The sequence below is a fragment of the Sphaerodactylus townsendi genome, linkage group LG01, assembly GCF_021028975.2.
Source record: "Sphaerodactylus townsendi isolate TG3544 linkage group LG01, MPM_Stown_v2.3, whole genome shotgun sequence".
Taxonomy (NCBI): Eukaryota; Metazoa; Chordata; class Lepidosauria; order Squamata; family Sphaerodactylidae; genus Sphaerodactylus; species Sphaerodactylus townsendi.
Window position 1 is genome coordinate 156,929,251 of NC_059425.1, and position 21,666 is coordinate 156,950,916.

Genomic DNA, 21,666 nt, shown 5'->3' on the forward strand with positions numbered 1-21,666 from the left:
AGTAACATGGAGATAAAACAATAAATACTGTACTGTTACATATTTACAGTTGTCTCAGCACATAGTAAGGATCGAGAGAGTAGTAACAAAGAACAAAAAAAGCAAGTTAACTTTATAACTTCAGGTGCTCACAATGATGTAAGCAGTGGCTAACAATCTGGTCAATAACTAATCAGCAGGTCAGCTTATTAGAATGTGGCATCCTATTTACATACAAACAGTTAACACTTTCATGACTGGCTGTGACAGACACTTGCAAATACTAACACTCTTCCCTTTCAGAAGAAAAAAGAATCAGTTAATTCTGCTGTATCTTTTGAAGAAAGATGTCCATTCATCTCAAAGGAGTAAAGCCTCATGTTTTACCTGACTTTCTACATCTAAATGATCTGGCATGTGAGATTATAGGAGGAAAGGTAATTTCACTGGGTGATGTCTTACTACCATGTACAGCTTGCTTATTAACTACAGTTCTATAATGCTTTTCCAGCATGGTGTAGTGGTTAAGACCAGGTGGATTCTAATCTGGAGAACCAGGTTTGCTTCCCCACTCCTCCAACTGGGTGGCAGAGGCTTATCTGGTGAACCAGATGTGTTCTGCACTCCTACATTCCTGCTATGTGACCTTGGGCTAGTCACAGTCCTTTGGAACTCTCTCAGCCCCACCTACCTCCCAGGGTGTCTGTTGTGGGGAGAGGAAGGGAAAGAAGCTTGTAAGCCACCTTGAGTCTCCTTACAGGAGAGAAAGGTGGGGTATACATCCCAACTCTTCTTCTTCCTCACTGCTTAAAGTGGTTTTCAAAAAAAAAACCCAACCAAATTGAAAAACAACAAGAAACCTGACATATTAAAACACTAATGTGTTCAAAACAAAGTCAGGGAAAAGTCTGCCTGACCATGTCACTCAGGTAGGATTTGTCCTGGCTTGGCTTTAATATAGCCTTAGAGCCAAATTACACATAAGGATTAGGATCAGGATTCTTTGTAGCCACATAGTGGTTGCAGGGAACAGCGTTTTAAAGATCCACAGAAGCCCAAGTGGCATCAGGAGCATGACATGGGGAAGGGAGAAGCTCCTTCCTCCCCGCTCCCTGCTGTTTTCCAAAGCTAAAATAAGCCAAGGGATGCCAGCCCCAAGTGGAACCTGGGGATCTTCCTGAATTTGATTCTCATCTCCAGACAACAAAGATCACTTCTCCTGGAGAAAAAGGGATACTTTGGAGGGTAGACTCTATGGTATTGTACCCCACTGCGGTTCCTGTCCTCCTCAGGTTCCATCCCTCAATCTCAAAGAGTTTCCTAACCTGGAGCTGGAAGCCCTAAAAGGGTTTCAGACTTTTAAAATGCTGTTCTTTGTGGTCCAGGTAGGAAGGAAGGGAGGAAAGCCTCTATTGGTCTCTATAGATATCCCTCTGAGCATGTGCTGTACCCATCTAGGTAGGAATCATGCCCCATTTTTAGGTATTGCTAGTAAAGTGTCTACAGAATTTGATGAAGCAATGGTTCAGATGCGTACTGAAGGATATTTGGGGTGTGTGACATAGGGCCAATTTTGTCCTCCTCCTCATTTTTATTAAGGGACTTCTTACCCGAACATTCTGAGTCATTCAATCTGACACACATCCTTGAAGTATATTGTTACATATATATCGCCTTAGACCCTGGCCCCTTCCGCACATGCAAAATAATGCATTTTCAAACCACTTTCACAACTATTTGCAAGTGGATTTTGCTATTCCATACAGCTTCAAAGAGCACTGAAAGCAGTTTGAAAGTGCATTATTCTGCACGTGCGGAATGAGCCCCTGACTGCTTTTTCCACTAGTGCAACTGGGTAGCCCTCCCACCCCCCATAACATATTTGGGACCATTAGCAAAATGGGCTTTGCTGAGGAAAAGTAGAAGCCTGATATTACTTGATAGAATTTTAGTATGCAGAATAAAATAAGTAGTAATGTGTGCGTAGATAATATAATTAATCCTTACAATCTGTTCCAATTTATAAAGGTTTTATTTGCAACAGATGACTTTTTTGCTCCTGCTGAAAATCTCTTAAAGGTAGGCAAAGCTTCTGCGGCCCTTGTTTCGATTATAAATGGATTACGGTAAAGGCTAACACTCAGCGGAATTTATCCTAGTGAGCAGGAAATCCACAGTCCTGCTCCAGAGAAGCCCTCCATAAGGTTGGGGACATTAAGCAGTACTCAGGTCCCTGGTCACCTAGGAAGTCTATCTAACAAAACTACGGTGAGAGGTGCATTCACACTAATCACAAAAATTCTATCTAATAGCAGCTCTTTTTAAAATACATCATAACAAATTTGTCTGTAGGAACTGTAGTGATGTGTAATTGCCCCATTATTTCTATTTACGTTCAGGGAAATTGTTTACCTTGGTTTCCATGTTTAAAAAGTTCTACTATGTAAAGGAATGCTGTGAAGAAATGGAATGCTTCTATTTTAACGCAACTCCTTAAGAAGACATGACGGGAATGACCCCACACATTTAAGTACATTGACGCTCCGTTGATTTCAGTGGGAATTTACATTACTTTCATTGGCTTAGGCTTGATCATCAAATAAGAGTTTGCTTTCCCAGCTGCTTCTTAATCTGCACTGTACTTTTGGTGCTGCCAAAAAAATAAGCTTGTTTAATTTGCAAAAGATTGTTAACAATTTTTTTGCAATCCTATGAAGTTGCTTGCATATAATGCAAGCCGCTATAATGCAAGGCAGCTGCTCAGCTGTCTTGATTTTATGTTCATGTAGGAACAAAGACCAGTCTGTCATGCAGACCTGTTCACTGACTATGGGAAGTGGAGAGATGGGTGGGAGACCAGAAGGAAACGAATTTCAGGTAAGTTGCTTGTTTTAGTAGAAAGTTTTAGGAATGTTTCTGGAGTTTTAACTGTATGTAAGCTGACTTATTCTCACAATGAATGCAAGATTGCCAGCGGCTGATTACACGCAAGGCATCTGCTGAGCAATGGGAGCAAATGTGCACCGCCACAAGATTTCTTGAACATACATATTTCCTCAAGCCCCACTTTCACTTGCTATTCTCTCAGTGGCAAGCAAGACCATTTCTAGCATGAATTTAATTTTGCTTTGCAGCCAGAACAGGCAAGTGTGCCAGTAGGCACAGGTTTGCCCTGGACCTCTTCCCTCTGCCCACAGCCAGCTGCTGCTGGAAAGATATATATAACCAGCCTGCAATATGTATTCACTGCCATCTGTGCATTCTTTCCTAGATCTTAACTTTATGGCTTCACATGCTTTGTAGACAAATAGGCTTCCCCTGGTACTCCTGTCCCATGGGATCCGTTATCTTGTAGGGCAAGAAGCCAGGTGGCTTTTTCTTGCTATCTGCTGCTGACCTTGGGGCGCCTTAGCTCCAAAGACTGTTTTGCACAAACTCTTGGGAAAATGGGTTCTCTACGGGGGATAAAGGGGACTGTGAATGCCAGCTTCATCAGAACTGGCTTTGCCAAGTGTGGTACTTTGATGCCTATTCAATAAACACTACTGATCAATACTTCAGAGTCCGTTTATTGGCTTAAGGTTGCGAGACCTAACACCAGCACGCCTAGTCTCTCTCCCCTGTACTCCCCCACACTGCTGTGAACACTTCCCCCATGCCCCCTTCCCCGTTGCTGACTCCTTCCTGTTTCTCTAAATGCTTGTATCGATACATTGATATTAAGCAGGGTCTCTTTTGAGTTCCACCCCAGCTCTCCCCTGCCCTGCTTCTGATGATTGGGACAGCATTCTGATGATTGGGAGGGCATTTTAAAAACTTTATTTTAGACAAGCTTCTATTTTAAAAACAAACCTCTCTTGCCCCAGCAGCAAGAGAGAACAAGTGAGGGAGTGTGTGTGTGTGTGTCAGGGAAGGGAGAGGAAGAAAATATCAGCAAGATCTGTGTTTTTAAGGCTGCTGATGGGAGGAGTTAAGAGAAGCAGCAAAAGGAGAGGGTTGAAGCTTCAGGAAGCAGCTGTGTGGCAGGCACTGAACTGCCTCCTTGCATGTAAACAGAGAAATGTGAGGAAAGTCCTCTGCAAGCCCGCTGCCCAGAGAAGAGTCCTGAGGTAAGCGTCCCCTGTGTAATTGGCCAGTTACAACTTAAATAACTACCAACTGCCATTAATTATTCTTAGAACTACCAGTATCTACAAGCAAGTGTTGTTTTCCATGCCAAAATTTGTTGTTGTTTTTCAAAAAGAGGCACACGTATACTTCTAAATAAATCCAGGGTTTGCATATTCTTCTGAATTGGAGTTTGTTTATTAAGAAAATGGCTTTACCTAATCAAGATGTCTGATCAAGGTAGCTCGGAATGTACAACAGTATCATAAAACAACCAGTATAAAAGAAGTCCTAAAAAGCCACAGTATAAAAATAAGTAGAAGCATAAATACAGCACAAATCAACAGTAAGTGGTCTAAAATAAAATTCATACAACTTTCCTTGAGCTAGGAGCAGAATAGTAAAACAGCTTTAAAAGCCTAGATAAAGAAACATGCTTTGGCCTGGCATCTAAGTGAGAATACATTTGGCACCAGCGAGACCTCCAAAAAGAGGCATTCCAGAAATTAAGTGTTACTACTGGAAATGGTTGCCATTTTCCTAACCTCTGCAGGCAGGGGCACAGATAGCAGGGCTTGAGAAGAGGATCTTAACTGGTGGGCTGGACAGTATGAGAAGCCCCTAAAATTTAGGGTTTTAAAAATAAGAGCCAGAAATTATACCTAGAAAAAGATGGGCAATAAGTGCAGCTTTTTCAGCGCAGGAGTGATCCCTGCACCCACCCCCACATCTCTTTTGGATCAACAACATTCATACCATGTCCATGTTAGTTATTTTTTTAAATATGTGTTCCTTTTAGGGCATGATTGGTGCATCATTCAACTAGGAGTGCCAGGAACTGTTTATGGGTTTGAGGCAGACACCTCTTATTTCGGTGGAAACTGTGCTCCTCGGATATCAATCCAAGCTGCTTATTTAGAACAAGGTAACTAAGAAATAGTGACGTTTTAGAACTCTCTTAGAAGAATTTCAACCTCATGGTAAGACTTGTTTTCTTGGAATTATCACTCATCTTCAGTCTACAGAGATGAGGGTCTGGAAGAAATGGCAGTTTTTGAGGGTAGATTCCATGACATCACATCCTCTCTGAGCTTCCCACAGCTATGCTCTCCATGACATCCTCTCTGAGCTTCCCATGCCCTGTAGGCTGGCTCCTGGGGGGCAGGGCTTGGGGCGTGCGGCTGGGGTATACGCCATTTGGTTATGTGGGACTGAAAAGTGTGCACCCGGGGACATGGGTCCCTAGGGCAGTATGCCCCTGCACCTGTGTGACTACTGACTGTTCACATGACTCAATCAACTGTGGCTCTGGAGATTCAACAGATCAGCAAATATATACAGTCAAACCAATACTAAAAAATTTTAGGCCAGCCAAGCCTAAGAAACATGGACTGTATATATAGTGATACAAGGCAATGAGCTAATTGGTATATGCAATTAGTTTGAGTATAAATTCAATAGATAATTCATAAACCGTTCATAAAGATTATTCATAAAGATATATTGTGCTTATATGATAAGTAATATTCAACTGGATATAAAGGTACCGTATATACCGGCGTATAAGACGACTGGGCGTATAAGACGACCCCCCCACTTTTCCAGTTAAAATATAGAGTACCACCTGCTCAGTACCACCCGCTCAGTACCTGGCGTATAAGATGACCCCAGACTTTACAGATGATTTCCCAGGGTTCAAAAGTAGTCTTATACGCCAGTATATACAGTAATAACAAAACATATAATAAGAGCACATAGGCAACTTAAGAAACGTAATGGGACTGTACTTAGTAATAAATTCTCAAAGGCATTGTATAGGATGTCATAAACATTGTCCATAAGGCACGAAACCTGCAACACTCCTATTGCGTTCCAATCAATTGAAAGAGTCAGTGTCACCAATATTCAATGAGTAAAGAATATTAAAACGAATTGTGGTAGTAGACAGCAGCTCCAGCAAGTGGATGAAGACACCACGGTGACAGCAGCCACATTCGCAGAACGCGTTGCGCGCTAGTCCACGTTTTCAACAGAAATTTCTTCAGTGTGTTCAGGTAAATCTAGTAGAAATAGAGATTTTCGTGCCTTATGGACAATGTTTATGACATCCTATACAGTGCCTTTGAGAATTTATTACTAAGTACAGTCCCATTACGTTTCTTAAGTTGCCTATGTGCTCTTATTATATGTTTTGTTATTACCTTTATATCCAGTTGAATATTACTTATCATGTAAGCACAATATATCTTTATGAATAATCTTTATGACCAGTTTATGAATTATCTATTGAATTTATACTCAAACTAATTGCATATACCAATTAGCTCATTGCCTTGTATCACTATATATACAGTCCATAGCTCTGGAGATTCAGCCAGCTCAGACTCTGATGGAGCCAGATCATCATGCCAGTATTCCTTATCTGAGGAATCCTGGCTGGCTACTGGAGAGCCCATGACAAGGCGAGACAACGGCGCGAGCTCAGAAAATGGCACCAATGAGGAAGTCTGGGGACTGCAGAGAGGTGTGGGAAATGTTTTAAAGAGGTATACATTGGAAGCCTAAACGTTCTGAAAACATTTCAACAAAAGAATTGCTAATATCAAGGATGCATTTAAAACATTTTCAAAGTGGAGAAAAAATGTTTTTAGTTAAAAACATTATGGAACTCCTCCGAGAAAATGTTTTATTTCCTGCCTCAAAACATTTTATTTTGATTGTGCAGAAAAGGCCACTGATTGGCAGTCGTTCTCTAGGGTCTCAGGGAGAGAAGGGCCGTTCCCAAAACTGGATCTTTCACTGGAAATACCAGGGATCAAAACTGGGACATTCTCCATGCCAAACATGTGCTCTCCTATTAGCTTCTTCACTTGTAAGGTTCTTCTAAAAACTTACCTATCTATTAAATTCATCCTCCAGTGTGCCCTGAAGAACATTCATTGTCTCTCTGTTCTGAAAGAGAGGGACAGGCTCTAGAATCTGAACCCAGGTCTTCTCAGCCTTTTCAACATTCTATTTCCTACAGTGAAGTATTGCTCATAGATGCTGCATTTTGTTATGGTACATCCTAATCCCAGATATGGTAGTCAGGTGTGTCAGGCCATTAATCATCTTTTTAGCTCTACAATACAGCCTTGGGTATATCTAACTTCCAGTACAATATGCCTCAGCTAAAATAGGGGTTCGATACCTTCTGCTGTTTACAGTCTAATTCTGCTGGTAAAATTTATTATGTTTCTGTCTGACACGTTGTCTTTGCAGAGGAAATACCATCACTGCCACCAAGAGGGACCAGAGTAGGAACTGCAGCTTCACAGGAAGAATTTAAAGCTGTCAAGGAGGTGATGTAAATCCTGGATAAGAAAAACACCAGATAATAACTTAAATGGAGGTTTTCATCAGTGGTGTACCGTTGCAAAATGCCCCCCCCCCCCGCCCCTGCTGCTACCAGTTCCCCATGCCAGGGGGCGGGAGTTGTTTGGCAGCAGGAAGGTGGGGGAGTTCAGCCTCAGGGGTGAGAGAGGAAGGAGACAGGCCATGTGAGGCAGCAAGGTGAAAGGCTGTGTGAGTCGGAGCTAGACAAGCTGATCTGTTTGTGAGGTGGCAAGCTGGGGCTGTGCGAGTGCAACTTGTGGGGAGAAAGGGAGGCAGTGAACTAGGGCCAGGTGAGCCAGGGCTGGGCAAGTTCGGCAGGGGGAGGGCGCATGGGTGGGGGGAGTAGGGGGAGTTTGGGCTGCCCCCTAAAATACACCCCTGGTTTTCATACAAAAAATACTATACTGAATGAAATATCTAAGGGTTTGGATCTCCACACTTTTAAACAACTGGAGGGGTTAGGGACTGAAAGCATTCCTGAATCCTTGGCCACTGCTGAGTAGCAGCTATGTGGGTCTGAGAGGCTGGCAAAGCATAGTGAACAACTATCACAATCAACAGCTGCGATATGTAGGTAAAAAAACCCTCCAGCACTGTAAAAGCCAAAACTGTACAGAAACACTTTGTGGGCTATAAACTCTAGGATTGCCAGCTTCACGTTGGAAACTATCTGGGGATTTTGTGGGTGGAGTCTCAGATAGGAGGGACTTCAATGGGGTATAATGCCACCAAGTCCATCTTCCAAAGCGGCCATTTTCTCCAGATGATGACTGTCTCCTGAAGATCAGATGTAATAGTGGGAGATTTCCAGCCAAAAATTGGAGGTTGGCAACTCTAATAAACTCTGAGGTTCTGCAGTTAAATTTAAACAAAATTATCTCTCACTTGAAAACAAACAACTAATTAATATCTTTCTTCAGATGAGGTCCAGTGAATGGGCTTTCTTGGTTCCTCTGTCAGAGATAAAATCAGGAAATTTTGACACTGACCACAGCTATTTTTGTGTCACTTCAAAGCAAAAGTGGACACATATAAGGCTCAACCTATATCCAGGTGAGAAAAAATATGCAAAACAAAGAGATTTCATAGCTCTGTTTCTATTCCATCTTATTTGTTCTGTTTTCAGTGAGGAGCATGGTGCATCATTGAAAACTGTATATCTAGCTGTAAGGTTTTTGTTAGTGTTTACATTTCTTGCACTCATTATCTATATGTGTACACTCCTGAATGTTTGTGAATGTTTGGGATGACTGAAAAGAACTAAGTCCCAACTCACAGTTTGTTCAGCAAAAATGAGATTTCTGACAAACAGAAATTAATCTTCAGAAACGTCCTATACTAAACAATGGCACTGAATGGTATGTGGAGTGGAACAGAGAAAGAGTTTAGGGAATTGTAAAGGAATGTATAAACGGTGGGTATTTTTCTCAGCCATAATAAAATTATTAGGATTATAGTGTAATCTTAAACAGTTACACTTCTGTAAATTCATTGAGGTCAATGGGTTTAGAAGAGCATGACTCTGGTTAGGAATTAATTCTTACTGTGCCTACATGATGTCTATACACAGAGGTGGGATGCAGCCTATTCGCACCTATTCGGTAGAACCGGTTACTAAAATGTTCCTCAGTTCGGAGAACCGGTTATTAATGATTAACTCCACTAGGGACAAGGGGGTAATCTCTGTCCCTGGGTACAACAAATCTCGTCAAGTGGGGGATGCAAAATCGCCCCCAGGCTCCCCTGCAGCCCCCCTGCCCCCCATGGCACCCCTCCATGTGTGTATGAACTGTATGAAATAATACAATATATAGAATTCTATTTTTTTGTTCATTGGTATAAAGGTTGGGAAAGTATTATAGGTAAAGATTTTTAATTTTCTTTTTTTCCCTTGAAATTTATATTGGAAAGAGAGGAGTTTAAACTACTCTTTTAGATTAAGGATTTTGGATCTCTCCCTCTGTTAGTTTTCTTTCAAGTGGAACAGATAAAGTAGTTATAGGAATCTGAAGGGGAAGTAGAAAGTAGGGAGAGAGGGGAATATGGGAAGGAGGGAGGCAATATAGGATGTTTTAGTTGGAGGGGTTGAGAGAGATAGACAATTAGATATGTTTGTAATATGTTAACAATTGTAAACAGTTTTTGGTTTCTCTCCTTACTTATGTTATTATTTAAAATTAATCAATATAATTATATAAAAAGAAATAATACGCTACCTTTCGGTATATTGCTTTTAAAATACTTTAAACAGTCATTATTTGAATCTAGAGGCGGGGCGAAGGGGAACTGCACCTGGGGTGCATGCGCCCTGCGTCCTTGCCACAGCCCCTCCCAGGAATGCCCTGCCCCCAGAATGCCTGGCCACATCCCCGTCGTGCCCCGCCCTTCCCCATTGGCGCTACGCCACTGTTTGAATCCCACCACCATTGGAACCTGTTACTAAAATTTTTGAATCCCACCACTGTCTATACAGCGATAATTCTGTAATGAACGAACAACAGAATTACCATTCATTTACTATTCTCTCATTTTCCAATATTTTTGAGACTGTCTATAAAAAAATGCTTATTGCACCAAGATTTTCACCAACACATGCTATTCCAAGTTGGCATTATTTCAAACTGTTCTTATCATATTCTCTCTGGCCTTCTCCACATGTACAGCTTACCACAGATTTCCCCAGTGGTCAAACTTTCTGTGAAATCATTCTGTACACCTCTTTTTCTGGTGTCATTTTGAGTCTCCTCCTTTTGTCTCTTCAGCTGTTTCTATTCCACATGCTACTCCTGAAAACGTATTATCCCTGATAGTGATGGGATGTCATCTGTGACACAGAAGAACAACCCACGCCCTTTTTTCCCTTTTGCGCAAGCGTTCTAGCATTATTGCTGTTACAATTTGAAGCAGCAACTTTAAAAAAATGTGTCAGTCTCCATTTCTACTATAGAGAACTACCTTAAGAACTCTTCTTTAGGCTTGGCTTTAAATTCTATGAGGGAGAATTTGTTTCGGGCCCTGATCTTAAGGCCTTATCTGCATCCTATGTAGAAAACCAGGCATATTTCACAAAGTGGTTTGTCTTACACTGGCTCCTTACCTGGGGCATCATTTAAATTAATCTCCAGCTTTGTTAATATAATAATTCACCAATGTTTACCTCTGTTCTCAACTGGTTAAGGAATCCCTGTGCTCCATTTGGTGCTCGAGAGGTATTTGATCACCGGCTGGTTTTTATATTTTCACATGGAAGCAGTCATCCCACCCACCTTCCCAGAGTGCCAAGGTACCACCCAACTCAGTTAAGATTCTCAGATTTGAAGAATGTGCTTAGGCCCTTGGCAAAAAGAAAAGTCCTCTATTGTAATTGCTCCATCCAGATCAACTGATCTGATCTTAAGTAGAGTTTAGTGGACCCTAATGAGCATAAGCATTTTATTGTCATTGTGCACGCACAACGAAATTTACAGCAGCATTCCTCAATGCACACAATTTCAGACTCATGCCCATCCTCACTTTCCCCTTCCTCCACCCATCCCTACTCAGCCCCAAACACATCAACACGAAGCCCCGGAGTTTAGCATAGCCACAGCTCTAGAGTAGAAGCTGTCTCTAAGCCTCTTTGTCCTAGTTTTGATAGACCTGTATCGTCTGCCGGATGGTAACAGTTCAAAAAGAGAGTGTGCTGGATGAGACGGGTCTCTCAGAATATTTTGGCCTTTTTTTAGGCTTCGGGAATTATAGAGTTCTTCCAAGGAGGGGATAGGGCAGCCGATAATCCTCTGTGCAGTAGTGATCACCCTTTGGAGCGCCTTCCTATCTGCCACTGTGCAACTGGAGAACCATACACAGATGCAGTAGGTTAAGACACTCTCTATAGCACAGCGGTAAAAGGACACCAGGAGTTTTCCATTCAGTTGTTGTTTCCTTAAAAGTCTCAGATAGTACAGTCTTTGCTGGGCCTTCTTAACCACCGCGGCAGTCTGTACACCCCAGGTCAAGTCCTCTTTAATCATGACGCCCAGAAATTTAAAACTAGCCACCCGCTCTACTTGATCTCCATTTATAGTCAATATAATAGGAGCAAAACTTACAGTATTATTACAATCAGACAAATTCAAATTTTTGAGGGACAACTTATTCCATATTGACTGTACTGTTCAGGTTTTAAATTCCTATAATTCCATTATGGTCCAGTTGGATTTCTTGATTTCACTATCACAATTCACTGTTACTTGATTTCACTATCACAAAAGCCTTTTAGCCCTTGTTCATGGTTTGATTAAGAGTCTCCTGCACAGAAAAATGTTTGCTATGGGAGCTATATTCTAATATTTGTCAGGATGCTAACTCCTCTGTAATATCCCCCAAATACTTGAAGCTAAAGAAACTCTACCATTCCTTGATACATAAGAAAACAACAACAATTTTACAAAGAAAAAAGTGGCACTCTCAATCACTCACTCCAATACTACTAAGTTATTTTGGATTATCGCTTCAGATGCACGGCAAAACAAACACACTCTCCCAACTGCTAAGATTTTGACTCAACAGTGGGTTGGCTGTTTTTCAATGTTGTTTACAAATCCTTCACATCTAATCCCCAGTGATAGTTTCCAAATGCTTAAAGACACCTCGACTTGGTCTCTTGTTGAGACTGATGACACCATTTGTTTAATAAATCACTTAAAATCCAATAAATCACTGGGACCAGATAAGTCCAAAGAAACTTATTAAAAGTGATCTGCAATAGTAGGGTCAACCTTTTGCTAATTTCTTTACACTATTAAACAATTCTGTATCTTTCCAGACAGCTGGCTCAATTCCCTTATTATCCCCATTTTCAAGAAAGGTGTGATAGATCAATCTCAAAATTACCAACCAATATGTGTCCTTTCCACCACAGGGAAACTTTATTCAAAATATCTTGAGGGAAAATTGGTTTCCTGGCTGCAAATAAAAACATATTGGAACCTGAACAAACTGTTTTTTGACATGGTAGATCTACAATTGATCATTGTTTGATCCTGGCTTTATTTGGCTGAAAAATACCTTAACATTGGACATAAAAAGCTGTGGTAGCATTTTTAGACCTCAAATGAACATCTGATGCCATACCCAGAGAAACCCAGTCGACAAAGCTTGCCAAAACAGAAACAGACCATTGCTTACACATCCCCCTGCGCAATTTTCTTTTAGGAACCTCTTGCCAAGTGAAGTTTTCCCTTGATGGTCTATTGATCCCAAAGATTCCAACAAATAAGGAAGTAAAGCAAGGGTGTGTTTTAGCCTCACATCTATTCAACCTGTTCATGCGGACGATGCAGTAGTCCTCTCCTGTACTCATATCGGCCTTAAACATTATCTACATGCCTTCACAAATTCCTGTCACCTTAATTCTCTTATAGTTACAGTTAAATCTAAAGTGATGGTTTTTTCAAAGAAGTGGAAGCGCTTCAAATGGAAAGCTGAGGATGTAGAGATCGATCAAGTTAAAAGTTTAAAGTCCCTGGGAGTGAACTTTAATTACAATCTAAATTGGTCACTCCACAAATCTCGAGCTATCAAATTAACTAAATGTACAGCATCGGCAGTCTCAAACTTCTATTACCATCAAGGAAAACAACTTCTCCCAGCCATAACTACCATCTTCAGTGTGAAAAGTCATTTCACAACTTCTATATGAAATCCCTGGGTGGATCCATGCTTTTAACAATACAGCCGAATATCCACAAGCTCATTTTCCTTACCAGATAACAGGAGTGCCTAGGTGTGTTCATTATTCTACCATTTGTGCAGAAATTAAACACTCCTTTGTGAAAACTAAAGCCTGGATAATTACTATTAAATATTGACTGAAAGTACTTTTTAACTCCCAACCTTTGAGTTTGCTCTCATCAATGTTAGAAGACATTTATAAATCCAACTGGAACAGGAAGATTCTTCATATGATCAGATCTATTGGCATTGACCTTGACTATTTGGTTCAGTACGACCAATCTAGTCTCTTGAGGACAATAACTCAAGGACTTTGTGACCTTGAAATAGCAACACTATTTCCTCATGAACCAAAAATTTGTCCTTCCTAATTTTTAGATATTCATTTCACCCACAATACCAAAACCCCCTGTTTATCTAGTCTTGAGTTGTTTCCCCTTAAATGCACTTTTATGATGGCCAGACTGAACTCCTTTCCATCATCTGTTCTTCTTGAAGATTTCTCCGTGTTCCATATTCCAAATGATGCTGTGTATGTGAGGCAAATATGCCAGATTCTATCTCTCACATACTGTTGGACTGCCAGCTTCATACTGCTCTGCAAGAGGAACTAATTACTCCACTATTACAAATTAAAACATGAGTAAAAAGAAGCAGCTTTCCTTACTCTTATTAAGTACGGACCCAGAGTCTACGAGCGCTGTTGCTAAATTTTTCTCACTGGTATTAAAAACCAAGATTTGTCAAAAACTGGAACTAAATGGCTGAGCTGTACAACTAATCTCCCTTTTTATAATTTATTGATTTTACTGTTAAAAATTAATTTATTTTTGTATGCCAATAAAGATATCTGAATTCCACCCAACCATAACTTAACATCCATCTCTCAGTGTCTTGGCTTCTGTTATCTTTAGGGTTGCCAGCTCCAGGTTAGGAAATACCTGGAAATTTTTGGGGTGGTGGTGGAGCCTCAGGAGGACACAGTTGGGGGCGGGGTATGATGCCACAGAGTTCACCTTCCAAAGCAGTCATTTTCTCTAGATGAACTGATCTCTGTATCCTGGAGATCAAATGTAATAGCTGGAGATTTCCAGCCATAACCTAAAGCAGTGGTGGCGCGAGTGCCAGAAGTAGCACTCAGAGCCCTCTCTGTGAGCTCGCGCGCACAGAGTTCATCACCACCACCACCACCACCACCCCCACACACACATCTAGGCTGTCCTGGGCTGCTGAGCACAATGCCCCATGGTGAGCAGGGAGCACTCGGCTGGCGGGCCTGGTGCCTGTGCTCTGGGTGGCTGATGCCCGGGGGGGGGGGCAGAGGAGGCGGAGATGCTAGAGAGGTGCAGAGTGGTGCACGCGGGACTTGCTGGAGGCTGCAGCAGGCTGGCCCCTGCTCGAGCGGGTGGGGTGGAGGCAGAGGGGTGGGGTGGAGGCGCTGGAGCAGCGCAGGGCAGGGCAGCAGGTATACATAGGACTAAAATGTCAGTATTCAGGTTAAATTGCTGCGTTGGCACTTTGCGATAAATAAGTGTGTTTTGGGTTGTAATTTGGGCACTCGGTCTCAAAAAGATTTGCCATCATTGACCTAAAGGCTAGCAACCCTAGTTATCTTCCCTACTATTTATTTCCGATTCTAAGGTCCTTGGAGGCCAGGACAAGTAAAACGTTGTATCTGCTGTTGATAATGTATTAATACTAATACATTTGCAATATAGCTTTTTTACATGCTTTACTAAATGTAAATTTTACTCTAAATTATAGATATGATTGCTTAGTTATTAACATATATCTGATTAAATGATGGCCATCTTTTCTTTTACCATATTGTAAAGGCATAATTAAATGGCATTTCTTTTTCCTGTAGATGGTGGAATTGCACGTCTAAAAGTATATGGCACAATATCAAGAGACTGGTCACATTTGGGCCAGAATCACTTGAGTGATTTGGTGGCAATGGTGAATGGAGGTATCTGTGTTGGATATAGTGATGCTCAGTTAGGTCATCCCCATAATATACTTGGTAAGAATAATATTAGCCCTTTTCTAGTTTAATAATCCCTTGTTTAGTTTTTATTTAGTTGAGGAGATAAAATATATTTCAAAATCAGACTTCCAATTTTTCAGTGAACCACTAGTAACATTTACGAAAATCATTCAAAGAACCATTGTTATTTATAGGCATAATTTGTAAAGTACAATATTCATTCACTTCACTGATGCTTACGTTTGGCTCTTAAGTAAGTTGCAATAGAATGAATGGGAGGGTCTGGATTTCGAGGTTGGTATTGTTGGACAGCTCCAAAGTCCAAGCTTCTCAGTAGGGACCACTACGTGAGGAGGAGTGGTGGCAGTGGCTTCCGTACCTTACTTGTTATCTCTGGGATTGGGTCACCTCCAGAGTTCCCTTTGGTGTTACATAGCAGCAACTCTTCATCCCTGTCAGATCGAAGAGTCAACTAGAGGCCCCTTCTGTCACTATCAGGAGCAACAAGCTTGCTGGCATCATGTGACTTCACTTCCGGTGCAAAACTGGAAGTGATATCATCATGTTTGAGAAATGCTGTAGGATCCACCCAAAGCTCTGTTGTGAAAGCATCATGTGTTGGGCAAATCATAGACTGCCTACGCCTCTACATGCTTTCCCTGTCTAAGAGGGCTACCTCCTCCCTCTGCTTCTCTTCCTTGTAATAGAGGTTGTCTTATTTTATTTTATTTCTCTTATTGAATTGATATCCTGCCCTTTCCTGTCCAAAGATGGGCTCAGGGTGGCTTACAATATAAAACACCATACAAAAATATACATCTCTCCATCAGTTTAAATTATCCTCCTAGCGCCGTATAATTGTATCATATTGCAGCTTCCTGAGGTGAACAGCCCAAAAGCAGGAGCCATGATGATCTTGATAATGTTGTGATGTGCAAAACAGCACAATGGTAATATTTGCTGAGCCATGCATGGGATTGTGACCACCTTCTTTTCAAAAAGGTCTTTGGGAGGAGGGTGGGGAGATCAACAGCAGAGCTGTGGTTTCAGAGCAGTTTGCAAAAGCTGCTTTCCAGGAAATAGTTGTTGGATGCTAACCCTTAACTTTAAAATGGGTAAGGACAAGACTGGGTTCTGAAGGTAGAACTAGAAATCCCCAAGAGATATTGTGGGGTAGGGAACAAACTTGCTGGCATCATGTGACTTCACTTCTAGTGCAAAACTGGAAGCGATATCATCATGTTTGAGGGATGCTCTAGGATCCACCCAAAATTCTGTTGTGAAAGCATCATGTTTGGGGCAAACCATAGAGCATCATCCTGACACAGTGATATCACTTTCTTTTTTTTCTCTGGAAGGATATTGCACATTGATGAAATGCTGGCAACCTACCCTCCCCCACCAGCCTTTGTGGTGGCAGTGAAGAATGGGGAGGCCAATGCCAGAAGATGTCCTACTATAGAGGGAGACTGGGCCCATTTCCTCCTCCCAGCATTCTCTAGAATACTTACAATTATTAGTTGGTTAACAATTAATTAATTGTTAAATTCCTTGCATTAACTCTCAACTTAGTGTTATTTGGTTAGGGATAGGACAAGCAAAGTCTATGAAAGATGGCTGGGAGACAAGAAGAAGTTTGGAAAGACCACCAGTTCTGCAAGTAAGAAACAAATGAGTTGCAACTCATCTTGGATTTTTATATAGTTCTTATGCACTTGAATCTTGGTTTGCATCTAAACCGTGCATGACTGGTTATGTAAATTGGAATGTAGATTTCTGCTGATTCTTCTTCCTGGTGTAGCCGCCTGCTTCTGAGGGTTCTCTGACCCCTAAGAGAGGCATCGGTGGGCCAGCAAGCAGAGATATGGATACTGTCCATGTGATCAGGCAGTCCCTTTTGAAAAGCCGTTCCATAAAATTACAGCCATGATATAGGGTGCTTGCCACAAAGGGGCAGCCACCCCATATAAGCTTGTCAATTGTCTGGGGGGGGGGAGTCCCTTTAATAGTGGTTTAATGTGCAGAAACAGACAGCTGAAGCTTTTCCTGCTCTGGAGCTACATTATTTGTAAATCAAGATGGTGTTAAAGGGACAGCCTTACCCTATGCCAAGTCTGACATGAACGTAGATTAGAACCAGGTCATTAGTTAGCTCTTTTGAACTCAATGTGTAGCAGTCTCTAAATTGTGTCCTTACTGTTTTGTCCTAATGTTGTCAATAAGACTTTTTAAAACCATGACTTAAGGAGATTTGCCTATTTCCTCTACAGATTTTTTTAAAAAAACTTTGCACATCAGGCAGTTGTAACACATCCCAAATCAGATATATCAAGGTGGACTTAAAAAAATATATTGCTCACTTGTTTCAGCTGACAGTCATCAATCAGTGTTTCCCTTCTACACACACAGGGCACAATCAGTTTGCACCAGGTGCAATGCAAGTGACCAGGTGCAATGCAAGTGATATGCAGCTTGATTTAAATGCGATACTGGTGGTTAAGAACATAACTGTGCGAACTGTGTTCACCTAGACTAGTTAAAACTGGGTCACTTCACATGCTATGTTAGCAGATCAGAAAAATTGCCCCTTTGGGCTTTGAATCTCTGGTGTGCTTTCATGAGTTATGACAAGAGGCCCATTTTCAAACAGCACTGGATGCATGTACATTCATATTTTCATAATGGGAAGTCTTTTCCCCCTACCAATAACATGTTTCAAGAGGGCCTGTTTATAAATGGAGAAGCGGGGGAGAGGGCTTTACTGAGACACAGATGCTATATCTGCGGTGCCAGAGGAAGGGAAAATTACTGCCAAAATAATATTGTCTTTTCAATTTCAGACTGATGACAAAGGAAACCTTCTTATACCAGGAAGGGAATGGGCAGTCTTTCGATTGGGGCACTTGGGTATTATAACACACATAGAAATAGATACCAGGCATTTCAAAGGTGAATAATTGTCGTCAGTCCCTGGGCTCTGCTACTTCCTTTATCTTCAAAATGTATAACTATCCATTAATTCTATTAATATTATTAAATATTTCTAAGATTTAGTGGCAAACATATTTGATAAATTTTGTTAAAATATGAAGTTCATAAAGTCTTTAAAATATTTTGCCATCTCTCCCTTCAAGCTGTAATAGCTGTAAAAGCAGGTCTCTTATGGGCAAGTTTGATTAATCTGTGTTTCAGTTCTACAAATATCACAGGGTTTGTTATAACCCTGAACCCTTGCATGTTTATGTGGAAATAAATCTCACTGAGGGTGGGCAGGGGGCTTACTTCAAAGTAAGCATACAGTCTCACTTTATTTGAAAGAAGGCTGTTGTTATATAGCCAATTCATTTTTTACTGTCAGGAAACTTTCCAGATACTTGTACACTTGAGGCCTGTATATTGAGCATACAAGAAGAAAAAGACTGCATAGCGCAAAAATGGTCCCTGAAACAGGGTACAAAATGGAATGTCTTGCTGCCGATAACGAAGGTAAGCTTGCCACTTCTCCGTCAAGTGGGCAGTAATGCATTCCTTCCTTTTTTTAGTCCAGTAGTACGGATTCTACAGTTGATAGAGAGCCACATGCACGACTACCATCAACCCATAGAGCCCCATGACTACCATGTGCCCTGTGCACCCCCTCTCATACAATATAATACAACCTTTAAAATTACCAGAGTACCTAAGTGTGTAGAGCAGTGGTTCTCAACCTTCCTAATGCAGCGACCCTTTAATACAGTTCCTCATGTTGTGGTGACCCCCAACCATAAAATTATTTGTGTATCAGTTCCTAAGACCATCGGAAATATGTGTTTTCCAATGGTCTTAGGTGACCCCCGTGAAAGGGTCGTTCGACCCCCAGAGGGGTTGCGACCCACAGGTTGAGAACCGCTGGTGTAAAGAGACCTGTCTCTCCCCATCACTTCTGGACTTGGGTGCCCTTAACTCCCCTCTCTGTCTCCTTGCTCTGTCCCTGGCACAAACCTTACAGCTTAGATGAAAGCTAGTTGGCAAAGGCTCAGCCCTCTGCCAGGGAGAGGTTGAGAAGACCGTAAGGAAAGCAGATGGTGGTGGCCAAGCTTCCAACTGCAGAAGCTAGCTTTGAGCCAGTCAGCAACACTGTGAGGTTGTGTGCCCTCTGTTTCCCTTTCTGCCCATGCATGAAGCACAGCAGCTCAGGCAAAAGAACAAGGTTGCCGAGGCAACCAGAAGAAGGCAAGCTAGCTTTTGAAAAAGGGGGATAAAGCACATCCCCATGGCCAAAGTGGTGGTGGTTCTTTTTACTCTCCTGTGTTGCTATTTTATTCAACTCTTGGTGTTGAGATGAGCTGTAACTAATTCCTGAACAGGTTTATTTTTATTTTTTACAAGGCAGTATTTGTGTGTGTGTAAAGTGCCGTCAAGTCACAGTCAATCTATGGTCACCCACGCATATGAAAAGCAGAGGTGGTTTGCTATTGTTTTCCTCTGAAGAGTCTTTCTTTGGGTCTTTCCCCATTTACCTTCTGCCACAGTCGCTGCACGCTACTCACTGCGCGCGTCATTTCTGGCACGCGCCCGGGCTTCCCCACGACCCCGCGCTCTGCGCAGGGTCATCAAAAGGCGCCATTTTCTCCAGCGCCAGGAATGATGCACGCTGAGGGGTGCGACAGCAGCAGTGTTGGGGCGGCTGCGTTGTCGCCGCCCCTGTAGTGGGGAGTGCCGGAGGACCCTGTGCTACTTGGCCCGAGTAGCACGCAGCAGAAGGTAAGTGGGGAAAGGCCCTTTGTGGTTCCTCAAGTACCAACTCTGCTTAGCTTCCGAGATAGAGCTGTATTATGCTACCTTTCTTCTCCTAAGGCAGTATGTACACACACAAAATTTATTGTTTCTTTTTCCCCCTTCTAGCTCAAGTCCCATAAAAGACATTTTTTTGATGCCACTGCCATTCAAACACTGAATGTGTGTACTCATGTGAGACTTACTATTGCCCCAGATGGAGGCATAAGTAGGATGCGTCTCTGGGGCTTTCCGCGGACTTCCTCACAGGCCAGCGAGTAAAAACCTTCTGAGAAAAAAGCTCCAGCAGAATTTTGCTTTCACCGATATGCAACATTGAAATATTAATCTGTGTGTATATATTCATAGAACTGTATGTAGTTTCCCACACGAATGGTTCAAACGCAGGAATTTGTTATGGATGTGCAATAACAGCATCTTCCTCTAGCTGAATAAATAAAATATACTTTGCAAATATATTATCTGATTTGAGAAGCTACATTATTTATAATTAAGCAATGATAGGAAGCAGAGCATGTACCTGTAAAAAACCTTTGGGATTATGCAGTAATTTATGCCCACACAAGCTCCCACATACGGCATGTAAAGGTGTGTACTTTTTTTCTTTTCAGAGAGGTTTCAAATTACAGAGGTGTGTGTTAAACATAAATATTATTCATTACAAAAATAATACATACTTATATTTTGATTGCATTCTAACTGAAGAAAATTAAAAACTTGTCATGAATGATAAACTGCTTATATGAGACTTACAACCCAACTTTAAGCGTATTTACTGGTAAGTAATTGATGAGCCTTGCTGTGTAAAAATGTTTAAAATTGCGGCAAATGTAGATGGAATGTTTATAGATTCTGGAAATATTAACAGTATTAAAATTGATTGGGCACGTTTTTCTTATCTGAGTGACATCATACTATGATACATTTGAAGTTTATTCATTTTGTTCTCTGAAGCTATGTCTATATTTGCTCAACTAAAATGCTTTTTATTTATGAATAATATAATAAAAAGAGTATTACGTTTCTGGCAGTGTTATGTGTGAGACAAATTGCAGAGTATATGCCATAGACATCTGGTGTTTATCAAGCTGGAATAGATAAGTTCTATCTCTGAATAGGGTCTGGTCCTTTATCTATTTAGACCAATTATCTGTCTTGTTAGAAATATTGCCTTATATTGAGCAACCAATCAGTATGAGTGTCGAACTTCCAGGTTGTAGGAAAATGTATAAGGAGTATTTGTGTTCTTTCTCTCTCGAGACGCATGTTTTGGGTGTCTCTGGTGTCTCTGCTTCTTATTGCAATAAAAAGCTGCTCCACGAGACCAACTGTGTCTGGACAAGGTTTTATTTGTCTAACATATATTGCATACTTGATATTCGGCTTCTAGCTTATATCATTACCTATTTTAACCAAGTATGAACTCAAATGTCTTTTAGTGTAGTCAGGGCATACCATATAGTTGCCAGATATTGGTTGGAAAATTCCTGGTAATTTGGGGATGGAATCTAGAAAAGGCAGGGATTCAGGAGAAAACCCAACGGGTGATGATAATGTCATAAAGTCCATCCTCCAAGGCAGCCATTTTCTCCAGGGAAACTGATCTCTGTCGTCTGGCGACCAGTTGTAATTCTGGGAGATCTCCAGGCTTTCAACAGAAGGTATTGAGACCAGAGCAGAGTAACAGGCTAGAGTCTCCATCCTGGAGAACCAGTTCTTATATAGCC

The 21,666-nt window shown here is 41.4% G+C and overlaps 1 protein-coding gene across 1 annotated transcript; it reads left to right on the forward strand.

Moving 5' to 3' along the window:
* Positions 1–326: 326 nt before the first annotated feature.
* Positions 327–20,200, forward strand: ALLC (allantoicase). The gene is made up of 11 exons (XM_048510479.1): positions 327–416; positions 2,008–2,058; positions 2,769–2,856; positions 4,886–5,011; positions 7,348–7,427; positions 8,382–8,514; positions 15,044–15,199; positions 16,750–16,823; positions 18,004–18,112; positions 18,522–18,649; positions 20,048–20,200. Exons 1-11 carry the CDS (start codon positions 327–329, stop codon positions 20,198–20,200), a joined length of 1,188 nt encoding a protein of 395 aa, XP_048366436.1.
* Positions 20,201–21,666: the final 1,466 nt, after the last annotated feature.